The sequence below is a fragment of the Corythoichthys intestinalis genome, chromosome 4, assembly GCF_030265065.1.
Source record: "Corythoichthys intestinalis isolate RoL2023-P3 chromosome 4, ASM3026506v1, whole genome shotgun sequence".
Classification (NCBI taxonomy): domain Eukaryota; kingdom Metazoa; phylum Chordata; class Actinopteri; order Syngnathiformes; family Syngnathidae; genus Corythoichthys; species Corythoichthys intestinalis.
Genome location: NC_080398.1, coordinates 44009004 through 44026972, shown reverse-complemented (window position 1 = coordinate 44026972; position 17969 = coordinate 44009004). Strand labels below are relative to the sequence as shown.

Sequence of the window (17969 nt, the reverse complement as noted above, 5' to 3'; positions counted from 1 at the left end):
TCTACTTGCATGCTAAAAGGTAATAGTAACAGGGTTGCATGCATGCTGTGGGCAGAGGTGGGTAGAGTATCCAAAAATTTAATAAATATAAAATAAACGTAGTCATTCAAAAATTTACTATAATACTAGTAAAAAAAAAAAATATTCGTTTAAAAGAATATTCAAGTAACACATAACATGAATATATGCTTACAATGTCTGTTTTTTTTCTCGGCACAACTTCATATATTTGTATAGTTATTATTATGCTATACTATAGCCCAGTGGACCGCAACCTGTTTGGTACTACGGACCAGTGTGATGTGGGCTTTTCTTTCACGGACCGGCAATGTGTGGCAGAAAATGACAGTAAATATAAAATAACACGATGGGGCTAAAAACGAACATTAAGTGCAGGGAAAATTTAACTCGCCATTACGCTGAATCGACCTTTTTTAACAGTGGCCTCTCCAAAAAATTGACGGCAAATATCTTTGGTCGCAGGTATAATGAGTTTTTCTCCAGTCATGAAAGGTTTCTTGGCTTTAGCAATACGGTTCGCCACAAAGTATGATGCTCTCAGTGCATTCACTTTTGTTGCCTGTTTTTCTAGCTTTTAACCACATATTATGCAGAATGGACTTGGTTCTAGGGTCCTGTTCTGGCTAAGCAGGTGGCCTTTTCCCCATTAAAACACTGTCCAAAGACGTCGCCACCTGCAGCACACAGCCAACAGCAGCTAACGTTACTGTTTACATTGACTGACGCTTGGCTGGTATAGGTGTGCACACACCCCAGTAAAGGCGGCCAACCACTAGAGGATGACTGGTGCAAGTCTCTACTCAGATTAGTCAAGAGGCACAGGCCAGATTGTGGTTGTTAACAAATTAATTATTATTTCTCTGCAGCCCGGTAGCAAATGGGGCACGGAATGCTACCGGATGGTTGGGGATCCCTGCTGAGTGTAGTGTATGATTTTTTTTTAATGTATTTACTGCTGCAAATAAGTATTTGAACACCTGAGAAAATCAATGTTAATATTTGGTACAGTAGCCTTTGATGACAATTACAGAAATCAAATGTTTCCTGCAACTTTTCACCAGGTATGCACAGACTGCAGCAGGGATTTTTCGCCACACAGATTTTTTCTAGATCGATCAGGTTTCTGGGCTGTCACTGAGAAACAAAGAGTTTGATTTTCCTCCAAAGATTTTCTATTGGGTTTAGGTCTGGAGACTGGCTAGAACACTAATACGTTTTTTACGAAGCTACTCCTTGGTAATTCTAGCTGTCTGCTTCAGGCCATTGTCTTGTTAGAAGAACTAGTCACGATATATTTTCAATGCTCTAACTGAGAGAAGGAGGTTATTCCCCAAAATCTCACAATACATGGCCCTGGTCATCCTCTCCTTAATACAGTGTAGTCGTCCAGTCCCACGTGCAGAAAAGCACCCCCAAAGCATGATGCTACCACCCCCATGCTTCACAGTAGGGATGGTGTTCTTGGGATGGTACTCATCATTCTTCCTCATTCAAACACTATTAACTAACTATTGTTGGGACATCTCATTGGTGAAATGGGTAGAGCTACTGTCTGCATCTCTGTCAAAAATAAAGTTTATATGTATAATAAAGAGGTAAACTGTAATGTCTCCAATGTGGCCCAAAATAGCGGAGTTAGAGTGGTGTTTCTTCCTCACAACTCAAGAAAAAGTATTGTGTAGTAAAATTACTCTAAGAAGTATATTTTTCTCAAAAGGATACTCAAATGAATGTAAAGGACTAAATGCAATGTGTTACTACCCACCTCTGGTTGTGGAACCCACGTTCCACAGATAATATTTGAATAAATAATATTATGAATTGTTACCAAAGTTACAAGGCACATCACTGAAACAATTGATACCCAAAATATGATTTTTTTTTTTTTTTTTTTTTTTTTTTTTAATTTGAGATGTACCAGTAAATTTTTCATGGGGAGGGGGACAAGAGAAAAATGACATTTTGTCATTCCAAACTTATTTGCTACACAGTATTTTAAAGCGTTCCTTTCTCGTAGCATTTTTTTAGATGTGATTTCAGAGAAAGTACATTAAGGGCACTTTCACATTAGATCAAGAGGACCAGGGTCCGGTTGGAGAGCTACCTCGCAACAACACTTGCAAAGGTTCAGTATTCAAATTTCCCTCTGCACCAACCCACCTTTCCTTTCATGTGGACGAAAGGCGCACTCATTGATTGGACAAATTTAGAAGAGGAAATATCTCCCTCCTGGGAGGGGAGTGAATGTGGAGTGTCACAGCAGCTCCACATAATGTACCATAAGCGCACCATGGTCCGCTTGCTTTCACAAGCGAAGCAGGGTGTGCTAAAGCAGACCGGGACCCAAGATTTTTGAGCAGACCAGAGTTCGTTTGGTTGGTCCAAACTAGAGTTCGAATGCACGTTCACATTTACAAAATGAAGCGGACTATCTGAGAAAAAAGAACTCTTGTCTGTTTAAAACGGACTAGTGCTAGTGTGAAAGCGCCCTTACTCATATACTGCATTTGTTTTTGTTTTTTTTGTATGTTTTTTCCAGTGCATTAATTGAAATTTGAAATGTAGGACGTACAGTAAAATGTCCAATTCTGGAATGACCTAGAAGCATCAGTGTTGTTTTTGGCAGCCCTTTTAACCCTTTAATGCCTGCAATATGAAGCAATTGTCAGAGAATCACAAAATTTGATAATCAAACCTTAATCAAACTTTTTTTTTTCAAATTTGCAAAAAAACAAAAAATATGTGTAGTAAGCGCTCTAAAATCTATAACCCTTGCTAAATCCTGTTTTTTTTTTCTCACCATGAGTTGACTTGCATTTATTATGTTTTATTTTATTTATTTATTTATTTATTTATTTATTTATTTATTTATTTATTTATTTTTTTTTTTTTTGAGGAAAGATATTTCAAAATTCTGAATTAGTCTCAAAATCATGAAATTCTAAGTGTATCAAATGTAATACATTTGGCAAGAAGGGGTTAATTTTCGTCAGTCTTTTGGATGATATATTAGGCATTTTTTAGTCATCTCAAAATGTGTTTGTCTTCGTGTAGTTTTTGTTAACGAAATCACAAGACTAATTTCGTCTAGTTTTAGTCAACGTTTACTTAAAATGTGTAAATTTTTTTAAGAATTACTCCAAAAATCAATAAGTAAAGGTTTCCAACTATTAAGAATGAACATTGACAGACGAGCACATATTGTACCGTCTGCAAAGACAACGCCAACTTGCTGATAATACACACTCAGCAAGAAAACATTATTTTCAATGAGTTATACCCACCTGGACGCCACACACTGGATGTAAAAAAATGTTTTAAAAAGTTGTCCGAGAGTTTAAGAGGACACTCGCTGTTAGCATTAGCTGAATGCTAAGGCGAATGCTATGCTCTCGCTACGAGTTACATTTAATATGTGATGATCACTCAGCACAGACCTTTGAAGGCTAAAGCAACATTGTATACTCTCTCTTGCTAAGATAAGAAAACAAATCTTACCGTGTGTGCAAGCTGGAGTGACTGGAGATGACACTGGTGAGTCGGGGGGTGGTGGCGCAGCACGTCACGAGTGACACAACCAGACACTGCTACTGTGCAGGTTAACTACACATAAAATGTCACACATTGTGAACATGTGACGGGAACTATTGCCCATTTTCGTTTCGTTCTCATCTCGTCAGACAAAAACTGGCTTTTGTATCGTTATGTTTTTGTCTCCCAAAACACGTTTTTTTGCACGTTATCGTCTCGTCATCAAATATTTTCGTTACCGTTGACGAAAACAACACTTACAAGCATTAACACATTCCTACAGTAGACCTATAACTTCCAATATGTCAGGCTAATTTAACATTTTAAAGAGACGTACAGTAACTCAAATTGTTCAGCAGACAGTCAAGATCTGTTTGTGTGCACAGGCGGTGGGCTACAAGTGGGCGATGCTGCCTTTGGCTGGTGCGCTCCTGGGCGGCGTCCTCGCGGGTCCACTGGGCCTTATCATTGGACTGAAAACTGCGGGCGCGGCAGCTGTGGGGGGCAGTGCCCTGGGCTTCGCAGGAGGCAAGATGGTGAAAAAATACAACAAACGCCTGCTGGGGCTGCAGATGAAGCAGCTGACTGAGCCGCCGACCGACGACGCGTCAGACAAGGACAAGTGAGCGGCGGATACGGGCCGGCCACGGGCCGACAGATGCACCATGAAGTTAAGATATGAGCCAACAATGATGGATCTGAGTCCGTTAAGACTTATTTAAGAACATTTTTCAATGGAACTGCATCACATTGACGGTTGTGTACTTAGCCTCGTGCTAAATATGAGAGTCACCAGTGTCACTTTTATAGACCTGAATGCTCTCTCTTGTATGAACTGCCAAGTTTGTCGCCACAAAAGAGCTAACACAAGTTGTTTTAAAATAAATGCCTTTACAAATGAAATAAAACTAACCAAAACCTTTGCTATTACACTATGAAATTATTTAAATTTTTTTAGGGGAGTGGGGCACTAGGTTAACTCTTAATAGGGCAAGTGACTATTTTTACTACTTAAAAAAAAAAACTGGAGTCTACTTACGTGGATTTCTGTGTTTGTGTTGTAATATTATCAAACGTCCACGATCTTCGTAATATCTTAAGGCAGTAGTTCTTAACCTGGGTTCGATCAAACTCCATGGGTTCGGTGAGTAAGTCTAAGGGGGAAGGTAAAGAAACACAGAGTCCTATTTTTGTACGTTGATTAAATCTAGGCAAAGTGGCTTTTTAGACCAGTTTTTGGACTGGTTTGCTCCCAATTTACAGGCTTAATTTATTTCTTTTAACTACTAGTCCTGGATCTGATTGGAGTAGGAACTGGTTTGCTCAGTGGAAGGTTGACTCGCACTTGGTATGAGGGAATGCAAGACCAATGGGCAGCGTGGTCTCAAATTTTGACCTGTATATAGAACATGCTGTCAAAAGGAGAAGAATTTTGAATGAGAATTTGCTCAATTATTAGCTTGCCAGCTTAGATAGGGTGGAAAACACAGACAAGACTGAAAAAGCATTTTCTGCTCTTGCACTCCTCTTTAAAAGAAACTGCTGTATTTTAAGCCAAAACAACTGTTGTGTTTGATAGAACAATATGTCCATATGCTGCCATAGCAGATTCATTGCGTTTTAAGCCTCCGAACCATTTTTAATTTGTCCGTTTTACCCTGAAAACCCCCATTTTCAGACGTCGCGCAACCGCTTTTGTTTCAACCTAGCCATAAAAAGGTAAGTAATTATATTTATTATTCAAAATGTCATTTTTAGCTTAGAATCATTAATTGATGTCTAAATTTTAGTTTAAAAAAAAAAAAAAAAAACGACAGTGATCCTCTGATTTAAATACATGTAGGCTCTAATAAACCACAATTGTTCTCTTGTACTAAAATATGTTGTTAGAAACACATAAAATGTTAAATCAATGGCAATATTTTATAATATTTAGTCCATATTTTGACCGTTAGTTAGCGCCATGGTTTGCGGGCTCACAGTGATGACGTCATTGGTATCTTTCCAAATGTGTAGCGTGTTCAACAATTGCTTATTGCTGCCTAAACTCGCGAAGTAAAATGCCACGATGTGCTGCTTTTGGATGCAATTTCCAGTCAAATGGAAAAAAGGGGAGTGAAGTGAGTGGTCAAGGTGGAATTATTATTTTTAGTGAATAAATGTGCATAAGTGGAAGCTTCTCCCCCTTTTTGGTCCCTGTATGCATGTATCCTACCCACCACGCGTTACAACTGGTGCCCGAACATTTTTCCTGGATCCTCAGTCAAGTAAGGGTCCCATCGCAGCTGCAATAATGGTTTTGGATCTGTCCATTTATTTTTATTCGTCGGTCCCACAGCGGCTTTTCGGATCAGTCTATTTTGTGGAATCGACGGCCTAATCGCGGCTGCGATATTGCCATGGGATCGGTCTAATTCCTGGATCTTCGAGTGAGTAAAAAACGCGGATTTGGATTAGTATTGCTATCTTTTTTGTTAACTATTCTTCGTGGGAGTTTTCCCCAAATCATAATAAATAATTAAAGCCCTATGGCACGCTACAGTGACGACAGTGACTCTGACGTGGACCTTACAACAATGTTGGAGTTCATCAGGGAATGCGTGTTTGCGTACTGCTGAGCTCCCGAGTGGTCAAGGTGGAAATATTATTTTTTGTGAATAAATGTGCATAAGTGGAAGCTTCTCCCCTTTCTGGTACTTTTATACATGTATCCTAGCTACCACGTGTTACAATGTACAAAACCTGGATTACACAAGGTGTGCTATTTGGCCTGTACTGTATGTAAAGCACACGACAGCTCTGGATGCTAACAATCTACATAATTATATTGGGAAAACGTTTGGAAATGCATTATGCTTACCTTGAATATCTGCTAATAAAACCGGAGTTCCCGAATCCCAACAGCATGCACTCTCGCTCCCAACCGGAGTTCCTAACAGCACTCTCTCGCATCACCAGTTTTGCCCAACTTTTGTCTTATCAGGTATTTGCTGTACGCATTTTTCCCTGAAGCTCGTCTTGTGAACGACCGACAGTGCTGTCCTGCTCTTCACTTTTCAGATCCGGTAGAAATAGGAAGGGTAGAACTGACGACATGTTGGGAAAGCTAACGAATGACAAGCTGGAATTTCGGCATTTGGGGCCAGTGACATCACGCACTGCGACGTAACAAGAATGGCGACCTATCACTTAAAATAATTTTTACAAACTTTATTAAAACAAAAACATTGAGGGGTTTTAATATCAAATTATTATAACTCATACTAACATTTATGTTTTAAGAATTTGAAAGGTGGAAAAGCGTAAGTATAACACCATTTACCATTTACTTGTCTTAAAAATAGAGGATCCCTTTAAAAAAATTATTCACTTGCATATTTTAAACTTTTAAACAATGAATGAAAAAAATGTGGTGTCTGTAAAAAAATTCACAGATATCTACCTCATAACTATCGCTTAATTGTATTTTTTTTTTTTGTTTGTTTGTTACTGTTGCATTTTCCCCGATATGTTAGGTGATAAATAATCGATCCAAACAAAAAAAAAAAAATTGGAAAATAACGTTTAAAAAGGTAACTATACGAAAAAGAAAAATCTCAACCACTCCTTGTTGTCTGCGATTTCTGCATCGCGACCCTTGTTATATAACCATGTTTCACCCATAACAAAAAAAAATCCGTCTGTGGCCATTCACAGCTGTGTCTTGACACTCAGTGATACATGCTACATGGAGTTTTTGGATCGAAACAAGGTAAGTACGCGATAATATCTTGTTAAAATCGTGGCGTCTTTAATTCTGCTCTCGCGTGTTCTCGCCTCCAATTAGGGTTTTGCTGTTTAAATTTTTTTTTTTTTTTTAAATGCCTTCCTGTTCAAAATTTTTGTTCCCCCAGAAAATTGAGATTTTAAGCTTTCCAATGATGTACAGTGCCTTGCAAAAGTATTCGGCCCCCTTGAACCTTGCAACCTTTCGCCACATTTCAAGCTTCAAACATAAAGATATAAAATTTAAATTTTTTGTCAAGAATCAACAACAAGTGGGACACAATCGTGAAGTGGAACAAAATTTATTGGATAATTTAAACTTTTTTTAACAAATAAGAAACTGAAAAGTGGGGCGTGCAATATTATTCGGCCCCCTTGCGTTAATACTTTGTAGCGCCACCTTTTGCTCCAATTACAGCTGCAAGTCGCTTGGGGTATGTTTCTATCAGTTTTGCACATCGAGAGACTGACATTCTTGCCCATTCTTCCTTGCAAAACAGCTCGAGCTCAGTGAGGTTGGATGGAGAGTGTTTGTGAACAGCAGTCTTCAGCTCTTTCCACAGATTCTCGATTGGATTCAGGTCTGGACTTTGACTTGGCCATTCTAACACCTAGATACTTTTATTTTTGAACCATTCCATTGTAGATTTGGCTTTATGTTTTGGATCATTGTCCTGTTGGAAGATAAATCTCCGTCCCAGTCTCAGGTCTTGTGCAGATACCAACAGGTTTTCTTCCAGGATGTTCCTGTATTTGGCTGCATCCATCTTCCCGTCAATTTTAACCATCTTCCCTGTCCCTGCTGAAGAAAAGCAGGCCCAAACCATGATGCTGCCACCACCATGTTTGACAGTGGGGATGGTGTGTTCAGGGTGATGAGCTGTGTTGCTTTTACGCCAAACATATCGTTTTGCATTGTGGCCAAAAAGTTCAATTTTGGTTTCATCTGACCAGAGCACCTTCTTCCACATGTTTGGTGTGTCTCCCAGGTGGCTTGTGGCAAACTTTAAACGAGACTTTTTATGGCTATCTTTGAGAAATGGCTTTCTTCTTGCCACTCTTCCATAAAGGCCAGATTTGTAAAGACTCTCCCACCTCAGCTGTAGATCTCTGCAGTTCATCCAGAGTGATCATGGGCCTCTTGGCTGCATCTCTGATCAGTTTTCTCCTTGTTTGAGAAGAAAGTTTGGAAGGACGGCCGGGTCTTGGTAGATTTGCAGTGGTCTGATGCTCCTTCCATTTCAATATGACGGCTTGCACAGTGCTCCTTGAGATGTTTAAAGCTTGGGAAATCTTCTTTGTATCCAAATCCGGCTTTAAACTTCTCCACAACAGTATCTTGGACCTGCCTGGTGTGTTCCTTGGTTTTCATAATGCTCTCTGCACTTTAAACAGAACCCTGAGACTATCACAGAGCAGGTGCATTTATACGGAGACTTGATTACACACAGGTGGATTCTATTTATCATCATCGGTCATTTAGGACAACATTGAATCATTCAGAGATCCTCACTGAACTTCTGGAGTGAGTTTGCTGCACTGAAAGTAAAGGGGCCGAATAATATTGCACGCCCCACTTTTCAGTTTTTTATTTGTTAAAAAAGTTTAAATTATCCAATAAATGTTGTTTCACTTCACGATTGTGTCCCACTTGTTGTTGATCCTTGACAAAAAAATAAAATTTCATATCTTTATGTCTGAAGCCTGAAATGTGGCAAAAGGTTGCAAGATTCAAGGGGGCCGAATACTTTTGCAAGGCACTGTATCACGCATGCATTTCGGACAATTTTGAAAGTTGGTCAAATTGAGGGTCTCAGAGCGGAACTTCAAGTCACCTGAGTGTTTTCCGCCATGTATTGGTTTTGAAACTTGAAAACAAGTGCTTAATTATCAAATTCAGAAGGGTTTGGTGAATCCACATGTGAATCTTGTGGGGTTCAGTACCTTTAGCAAGGTTAAGAACCTTTAAGGTTTTAATTTTCATCTTAGGTTTTTGGACGAAAATACTTATTAGTCATAGTCATATTTTAGTCATTTCAAAATGTGTTTGTCTTCATCTAGTTTTACTCGACAATTCTCAAAACTTTATCGTCTATAAACTTCAAAAGTGTAAGTCCATGAATAAATAAGTAAAAGGTTTCCATCAATTTTGAATGAACATGACAGACGAGCACATAACTGTAGAGTCTACAAGGACATCACCATTTTCATGCTGATGATACACACTTGGCAGGAAAACAGCGCATTATTTGCAATTAATTAAACTCACCTGGATGCCACGAATTGTATGTAAAATGTTTTCCAAGAGTTTGAGATGACACCAAGTCAGATCCAGCCACGACTCATCCTTGAGTGTCTGACTGAAGGAAGGAGGTTGTGGCTAAAAATCTGAAGATACATTTCACCATTCATCCTCTGCTTTATACAGTACAGTCGTCCTATCCCCTTTGCCAAAAAAGCAACCCCAAATCATGACGTTTCCACCCCTATACTTTAGAGTGGGGGTGGTGTTTTTGGGATTGTACTAATCCTTCTTTCCCCTCCACTCACGACGAATAGAGTTTGCACCAAAAAGTTCTACTTTGGTCTCATCTGTCCACATGACTTTCTGCCATGACCCCTCAACATCATTCAGATGCTCTCTGGCAAACTTCAGAAGGGCTTCAATAGGGGAACCACCTGAGCAATGCATGATTTTAAACCATTGCACCATAGTGTGCTACTGACAGTAGCCTATGAAACTGTGCATCAAGCTCTCTTCAGGTCATTGACCTGCTCCTGCTGTGTAGTACTAGGCTTGAGCCCTCACTTTTGTCATCCTGAGTGATGCCCCACAAGGAGAGGTTTTACATGGAGCCCCAGTCCGAGGTAGATTATCAGTCATGTTTAGCCTTTTCCATTTTCTAACAATTGCTGCAACTGTTGATTTATTTTCACCAAGGTGTATTCCAATTGCCCCATAGCCTTTTCTAGCTTTGTGGAGCTCAACAATTTTTTCTCTGGTGTCTTTCGAAAGCTCTCTGGTCTTGGCCATGGTAGCAGTTGGACTATGACTGACTGTGGGGTGCACAGGTAACAATAATGAGCTCAAACGGGTGGTGGGTGGGTGGTTACTCACGGGGTAAATGTGGACTTTTTTTTTTTTTTTTTTAAGTAGAATGACAACTCTGAGTGTCATAATTTTTGCTGATTCTCAAGGGTACACTGATTTATCAACCCCATTAAATTACATTTCTGGATTTTTTTAGATTATGTCTCTATGAGTGGAAATGTGTCTATGATTGAAATTTCAGACCTCTACCTATTTTCTAAGTGAGTGAACTTGCAAAATCACAAGGGGTGCAAATACTTCTGCTCCTGACTATAATTATTTTTAACAACAACAAAAAAGAATCTACCAAAACACTTTTTCCCTCCCCAACACCAGGGGGTGCTGCAGCACCCCACTTACCACGCCACTGATGATGAGGGTTGAATTTAGATGCTTATGCAATGGGGCAAATAAGTATTTAGTCAACCACTAATTGTGCAACTTCTCCCACTTGAAAATATTAGCGAGGCCTGTAATTGTCAACATGGGCAAACCTCAACCATGAGAGCCAGAATGTGGAAAAAGAAAAACAGAAAATCACATTGTTTAATTTTTAAAGAATTTATTTCCAAATTAGAGTGGAAAATAAGTATTTGGTCACCTACAAACAAGCAAGATTTCTGGCTGTCAAAGAGGTGTAACTTCTAACGAGATCGAGGCTCCACTCGTTACCTGTATTAATGGCACCTGTTTTAACTCATTATAAAAGGTATAAAAGACACCTGTCCACAACCTCAGTCATTCACACTCCAAACTCCACTATGGTCAAGACCAAAGAGCTGTCGAAGGACACCAGAGACAAAATTGTAGACCTGCACCAGGCTGGGAAGACTGAATCTGCAATAGGTAAAACACTTGGTGTAAAGAAATCAACTGGGGGAGCAATTATTAGAAAATGGAAGGCATACAAGACCACTGATAATCTCCCTCGATCTGGGGCTCCATGCAAGATCTCACCCCGTGGCGACAAAATGATAACAAGAACGGTGAGCAAAAATCCCAGAACCACATGGGGGGACCTGGCGAATGACCCACAGAGAGCTGGGACCACAGTAACAAAGGCTACTATGTTATGGTCAGATGAAACCAAAATAGAACTTTTTGGTAGAAACACAGGTTCTCGTGTTTGGAGGAGAAAGAATACTGAATTGCATCCGAAGAACACCATGCCCACTGTGAAGCATGGGGGTGGAAACATCATGCTTTGGGGCTGTTTTTCTGCAAAGGGACCAGGACGACTGATCTGTGTAAAGGAAAGAATAAATGGGGCCATGTATCGAGAGATTTTGAGTGACAATCTCCTTCCAACAGCAAGAGCATTGAAGATGAGACGTGGCTGGGTCTTTCAGCATGACAATGATCCCAAACACACAGCCAGGGCAACAAAGGAGTGACTTGGTAAGAAGCATTTCAAGGTCCTGGAGTGGCCTAGCCAGTCTCCAGATCTCAACCCCATAGAAAATCTGTGGAGGGAGTTGAAAGTCCGTGTTGCCCAACGACAGCCCCAAAACATCACTGCTCTAGAGGAGATCTGCATGGAGGAATGGGCCAAAATACCAGCAACAGTGTGTGAAAAGCTTGTGAAGAGTTACAGAAAAAGTTTGGCCTCCGTTATTGCCAACAAAGGGCACATAACAAAGTATTGAGATGAACTTATAGTATTGACCAAATACTTATTTTCCACTATGATTTGCAAATAAATTCTTTAAAAATCAAACTGTGATTTTCTGTTTTTTTTTCCACATTGTCTCTCATGGTTGAGGTTTACCCATGTCGACAATTACAGGCCTTGCTAATATTTTCATGTGGGAGAAGTTGCACAATTAGTGGTTGACTAAATACTTATTTGCCCCACTGTATGTGGAGATCTGCTCTACCAGACTATCTAGTATTTTCTTTATGATTATTAATCGTTACTATAAATATAGAGATTTTATGATTAGATAAAATGAAATAAAAATAAATACACTCATCTTGGTCCCCAATAACATTGTCGATTTTTTAATTTTTATTGTAAATCATAGTGCCGTAATTTTTGGACTATAAACCGCCCTCCCCCTCCCATTTTGAATCCTGTGGCTTATAGTCCAGTGCGGCTTATCCGTTGATTTATTTGGGTTAATAGGTAACAATTTATTTGACAGCGTCATAAGACTGTCATAACACCGTCATAATTATGACATGACACTGCCATACGCATGAATGAATGCTTATGACAGATGTAATTAAAGGGGTAAATCTGCCAGATTTGGTCACTAACTCCATTCATGTTCAGCTCATATCTTTTACATCCATTCAAAAGTGAGCTCTTTTGCCTTTTTGTAGGAATTGACGTCTGTCATAAGCATTCATTTATGCTTATGACAGTGTCATGCCATAATTATGATGGTCTTTTGACTGTCTTATGACACCGCTGTTAAATAAAGTGTTACCAGTTAATATCTTTTGGTATAAATATATGACAATATAGCCCATAATACAGAGAGGACAGTTGCGGCTTATAGTCCAGTGCGGCTTATCTATGAACAAATGCCATTTTCGTGTCAAATTTGGCGGGTGGCAGCTTATAGTCCGAAAATTACGGTAATTTAATTTATTTCCTGCCATTGCCAGCAAGACGTCCACTTTATTTAAATTGGAAGAACTAGCTCATCTTTAAGTACCTTTGACGTAGCCAGATGTCCAATCCATTTTGACTGGGAGAGGCTGGCAGCGATCATTTGCTGCCAGCCTCTCCCAGTCAAAATGGATTGGTCTAAGGCCGTCAATGGCACCAAGCAAAATGTTGCTATGTAATTTCGAACTTAATTGGTTGCAAAATTTACTATTGTCACATTGTTGTCTGGCACTAGGACAGAGGTTGAGTCAACTTTAATCCGTTTTAACTTGCTCCAAGTGTGATTTAGTTATTGCCACCACCTGTTATATGCCACAGGTAAGCAACACGTACTGTTGATTACACAAATTAGGGAAGCATCACGTTTTTTCAAAGGGTGCCAATACTTTTGTCTGGCCCATTTTTGGAGTTTTGTGCAAAATGATTTAATTTTCTCATTTTGTTTTGTGTTTTTTCATTGCTATCAAAATAAATGAAGATATTACTATCAAAGCATTTGTAATTGCAATCATTTTCATGGAGAAATTGAGCATTACCTGACAGAATTGCAGGGGTGCCAATACTTTTTACTTTGACGAGTAGATTTGTAAGGAAGAGACACTACCGTTTCTCTGCTACTTTTGGCAAGTCTAGTTTCAGTTTTCCTCTTTATTATACACATTAACTTTATTTTTGCCAGAGATACAGACTGTAGCTCTACCCGTTTCACCAATAAGATGTCACACCAATAAAAACATGACTCTTTCAGAGGTAGCAGTTTTTTCACCTCTCGAGGGCATGCACGCTCTTTGGACGGATAATGGGACCTAAGTGTGGTCTGATATTGTGTCATCTTTTTAGCATAATACTGTCCTGTAATAGACTTGCTATAGTACAGTATAATAACAGTTCATATAGGTGAAGTGTTGAAAATATATATTTTTTAATCTGACATTGTAAGCAGTTACTCACAATGTTACTCATTGAGTATTTTCAACATTTACCTGTACTTGAGTAATTTTTTGTATGACTACTTTTCATTTCATAATATTGTTTAGACGTAACAAAACTCGTAGTTGAGTAAAATTATTGGCTACTTAACCCACCTCTGGCCAATTCAAAACGTACGATAAATAACATTCAATAGCTTATCTTGAAGAGCAAACTAAAACACCAAAGACACAAGATACTGTAAAAGGACTTTTAATAGTCATCCCTTTCCCAAATTGTTCCCCTCTTGAGATGACTTGTTAGGAAATGGCATCCATTCTTTTTCGTGTGGGCTGATATGTCACAATGTCTCTTGGCCTCCATTGGACAGTACAAATTCAGCAACGAGCCCACTGTTGCATCTATTCAAGGGATCAACAATTTGTACAGAAAACATTAAAAACTTTTGAGCAGGCTCCTCTTGCTGACATAAAACAGCCATGACCATGTGGAAACGCATGTGTACAAATATGTTTGGAAATAATCCTAGGAACCACGATGCGCAGCTTTTCCTTATGCATCACAGCGGAGGTATTTCGCTTCAGTGGCAAAGCACAGAACAATCTTTTGTATTCATAATTTTAGTCGAATCTTTGGCAATCTTGCAATATTTTGTTCATTGATATTGGGCACTGAGAGGAAATGTTTTCCTGTTAAGTTCATATGAAAAACTGATGCTCAATCTTATTCAATTAGGTGTATTTCTGGGTTTCTGTTCATGACGCTTTTGGTGTATTAGGGTTTATTTTCGAACTGTATAGTCCTTTGTATTAAATGCTTCTGTGGGATGTGAGTGCAAAATCTTGGAAAGGGCTTTCAAACAATTGTTAATTAAAAAAAAAAAAAAAACTTCTCGGATGTCTTTTTGAATTAGAGGACACTTCAACAAAAATCGCAGAAGCTGTTCAGGAGCAGTTTGTGTCTGTATTAACGAATGTCATTTAATAAATGTTAGGTTAAAAATCAGGATGACCGAAAATGGAGTTTGACATGTTCAGAAGGACTTCTGACCTTAAGTGTTCTGAACGCATGTCTAACTGGCCCAAGTTAGGCAACATTCACAACAGGTGTTTGGTTTACAATTTCCAAAGACATCTACTTCCTGTCTTTTGGTTCCTAGTTAACGCACTGTTAATCAATTCTGACGAGTGCTCTTGGTCCCATGATGTAAAAATGCTAAAAGCATGAAGAGAACCGTTTATATACCAATTCTAATTGAGTTAGAAATTGTATTGGTCCATTCAATACATTGTGATAGAAAATCAACTGAAAAGTTGAATAATCAAAGTTTTTGAGGACTTTTACGTTCCCTTGTAGAGGTTTTGCACCTCTTTGATTCATCCTGAAATTCCACCTAAAAGCCTGACATCCTTTTGTTTTTACAGTGTATTATCAGTACTAATGAGGCATACATTTCCAGTCTCTTTACAACAGTTTTTCTGACGCGGACTGGATCTTACACCCCACCTTTGGGCTTAACAAATAGTACCAATAAGCAAATACATTTCTAATCTTTTGCAGGGAAAGAGGAAGAAGATGTTACTTCTTTGTAGTGCCTTGTGCTTTTTCGTCGTCACGCTATTTCGAAGCGGTCTCTGCGGAAACGGGCCACAGAAAGTATGCGGAGTGACAGGTGGAATTAACTAAAGAAAATAACGGTGCATTTAATTTAGATCAACAATGCCATGGAACACAAATATATGTACAAGCGCCCAAAAAAAAAAAAAAAGTAAAAACATCTCCTGATGCTTCAACCCCCACACACTTCTTGATTCTTCACCCTTCCCAAAATCCAAACTAAAATATTACAAGTTAAGAAAATATAGATTATTCCAACATGGTTGTGTCATGGGCTTCGCACTCTCACTCTTTCTCTCCTCCAGTTCTTCTTCATCTCTCCTTCAGTAAGGGTGATTGGTGTTGCCGTTTTGTCCCGCTGGCCTGTATCCTGACCCAAAACCCCCTCCCCGGACATCCCTGCCCCCCTGCCCCCGAGGTGTGGCGTCGAGTCAAAAAAGATGACTGCAAGGAAATGCGGCTGAGGTCACAGCTCGTCACGGTCTCGACTGAGGATGGTGTAGCGGGTTTCACTGGGCGCCAGCTTTTGGAAAGAGCTCTCTGGCGGACGGCTGGCCAGGTCGCCCCTTACGTCCTCCTAATCATTACACAAAAACACAGGGTGTCTGCCTTAGTTTTGAGGTTCTGATCACAGCAACCGCTTTAACCCTTTCTGGGAGAGTGGTCACTACAGTGGCGGCTATTCAAAAGCTAACATTTTTCAAATGACCAAAAATAAGTTTACTATTAGCAAATTGTTATACTTTAATTTTTGTATTATTCATCATTACTGTGTTGTTTTTTTATTCATTTATTTTTTAAATATATTTTAATGATTACAGTACAATGCTAATAGACACTAATGACATTAAAATAAAAACCGAAATTCACACGGAATACAGCCCCAAGCAACACTATGAAGTTGTTTTTTTTTTCCATTGTATTTAAATCATTGCATGCCATTGATGGGCATAGACATCCAATTCATTTAAACTGGGAAGACTGCCTGTGAATGCTTGTATTTCAGGGCGATTGACGGCACTACAAATCCAATCCATTTTGAAGTTTGTTCATTTGCCCTACCCAGTCAAAATGGATTAGGCATCTAGCATCATCAATGCCCCTGTACGGATTTCCCCCCCCCCAAAAAAAAAAAAACTGTGCATGAAAGGATTAACCGGTCCATATTTGTGTATGTAGGTGCGATTTTTTTTTTTTTCTTAGGGGCGGTTATACAGTGGTATGAAAAAGTATCTGAACCTTTTGGAATTTCTCACATTTCTGCATAAAATTACCATCAAATGTGATCTGATCTTTGTCAAAATCACATGGATGAAAAAAACTGTCTGCTTTAACTAAAACCACCCAAACATAGGTTTTCATATTTTAATGAGGAAAGTAAGCGAACAACGACAGCAGGGGGGAAAATAAGTGAACCATCACAATTAGTATTTTGTGGCTCATCCTTTGTCAGCAATAATTTCAACCAGACATTTCCTGTACCTGCAGATCAGTCACACATCAATCGGGACTAAGCTTGGACAATTCTTCTCTACAAAACTGCTGTGGTTCAGTCATATTCCTGGGATGTCTGGCATGAATTGCTGTCTTTAGGTCATGCCACATCATCTCAATAGGGTTCAAGTATGGACTTTGACTTGGTCACCCCAGAACGTGTATTTTGTTCTTCTGACACCATTCTGAAGTTGTTTTGGATCATTGTCTTGTTGAAGCATCCATCCTCTTTTTAGCTTCAATTGTCTGACAGACGGCATCATGTTTTCCTGCAAAATTCATTCTTCCATTAATGATTCCAAGTTGTCCAGGCCCTGAGGTAGCAAAACAGTCCCAAATCATGATGCTCCGTCCACCTTGCTTGAAACAGTTTCGTCAGTCCACAAAATATTTTGCCAAAACTTCTGTGGAGTGCCCAAGTGCATTAAACGAGCTACAATGTTTTTCTTAGACAGCAGTGGCTTCCTCCGTGGGTTTTTCCCATGACCACCATTCTTTGCATGGTTTTACACAGGGGTGAAAGTGGGCCAGAACGGTCAGGAACGCAGTTCCAGTATAAGATTCAGGGCCGGAATGCTGTTCCGGTACACGGTGCTTTGATTCCGAAAATATGACGGCAACTGTCAAAACACTATGTAAAAAAAATAAATAGAAAAATTATAACTGCCACACACGCATTTCATCTCCAAGAAGATAACAATCTACCAACATCAGATTTACATACACAAGTGTTACCAGCAAGCATAATAAAGTGCTTGTGTAGCGTAATCCGTGTCCACCGATATTTATTATTTATTTTATTCCACGGACGGCATGGAGGTTTCCCTAGAGTCTGATGATGATGAGTCACGTCAATGTGCGAATGCACGCAGCAGTGCAAAACGCCTGGACTCATTTATCCGT

General features: G+C 39.3%; 2 protein-coding genes across 2 annotated transcripts in view; one reads left to right on the top strand and one right to left on the bottom strand.

Moving 5' to 3' along the window:
- Positions 1 to 4475, top strand: part of stx17 (syntaxin 17) — a 37496-nt gene extending 33021 nt beyond the window's left edge. The window contains exon 7 of the mRNA XM_057834393.1: positions 3939 to 4475. Within this exon, the coding sequence (XP_057690376.1) occupies positions 3939 to 4178 (240 nt within the window). The 3' untranslated portion in view covers positions 4179 to 4475. The remainder of the gene's footprint in view (positions 1 to 3938) is intronic.
- A 9716-nt stretch (positions 4476 to 14191) lies between these two features.
- erp44 (endoplasmic reticulum protein 44) overlaps positions 14192 to 17969 on the bottom strand; it is a 29995-nt gene continuing 26217 nt past the window's right edge. Inside the window, exon 11 of the mRNA XM_057835518.1 lies at positions 14192 to 16149. Coding sequence (XP_057691501.1) covers positions 16039 to 16149 — 111 coding nt within the window. The 3' untranslated portion in view covers positions 14192 to 16038. The remainder of the gene's footprint in view (positions 16150 to 17969) is intronic.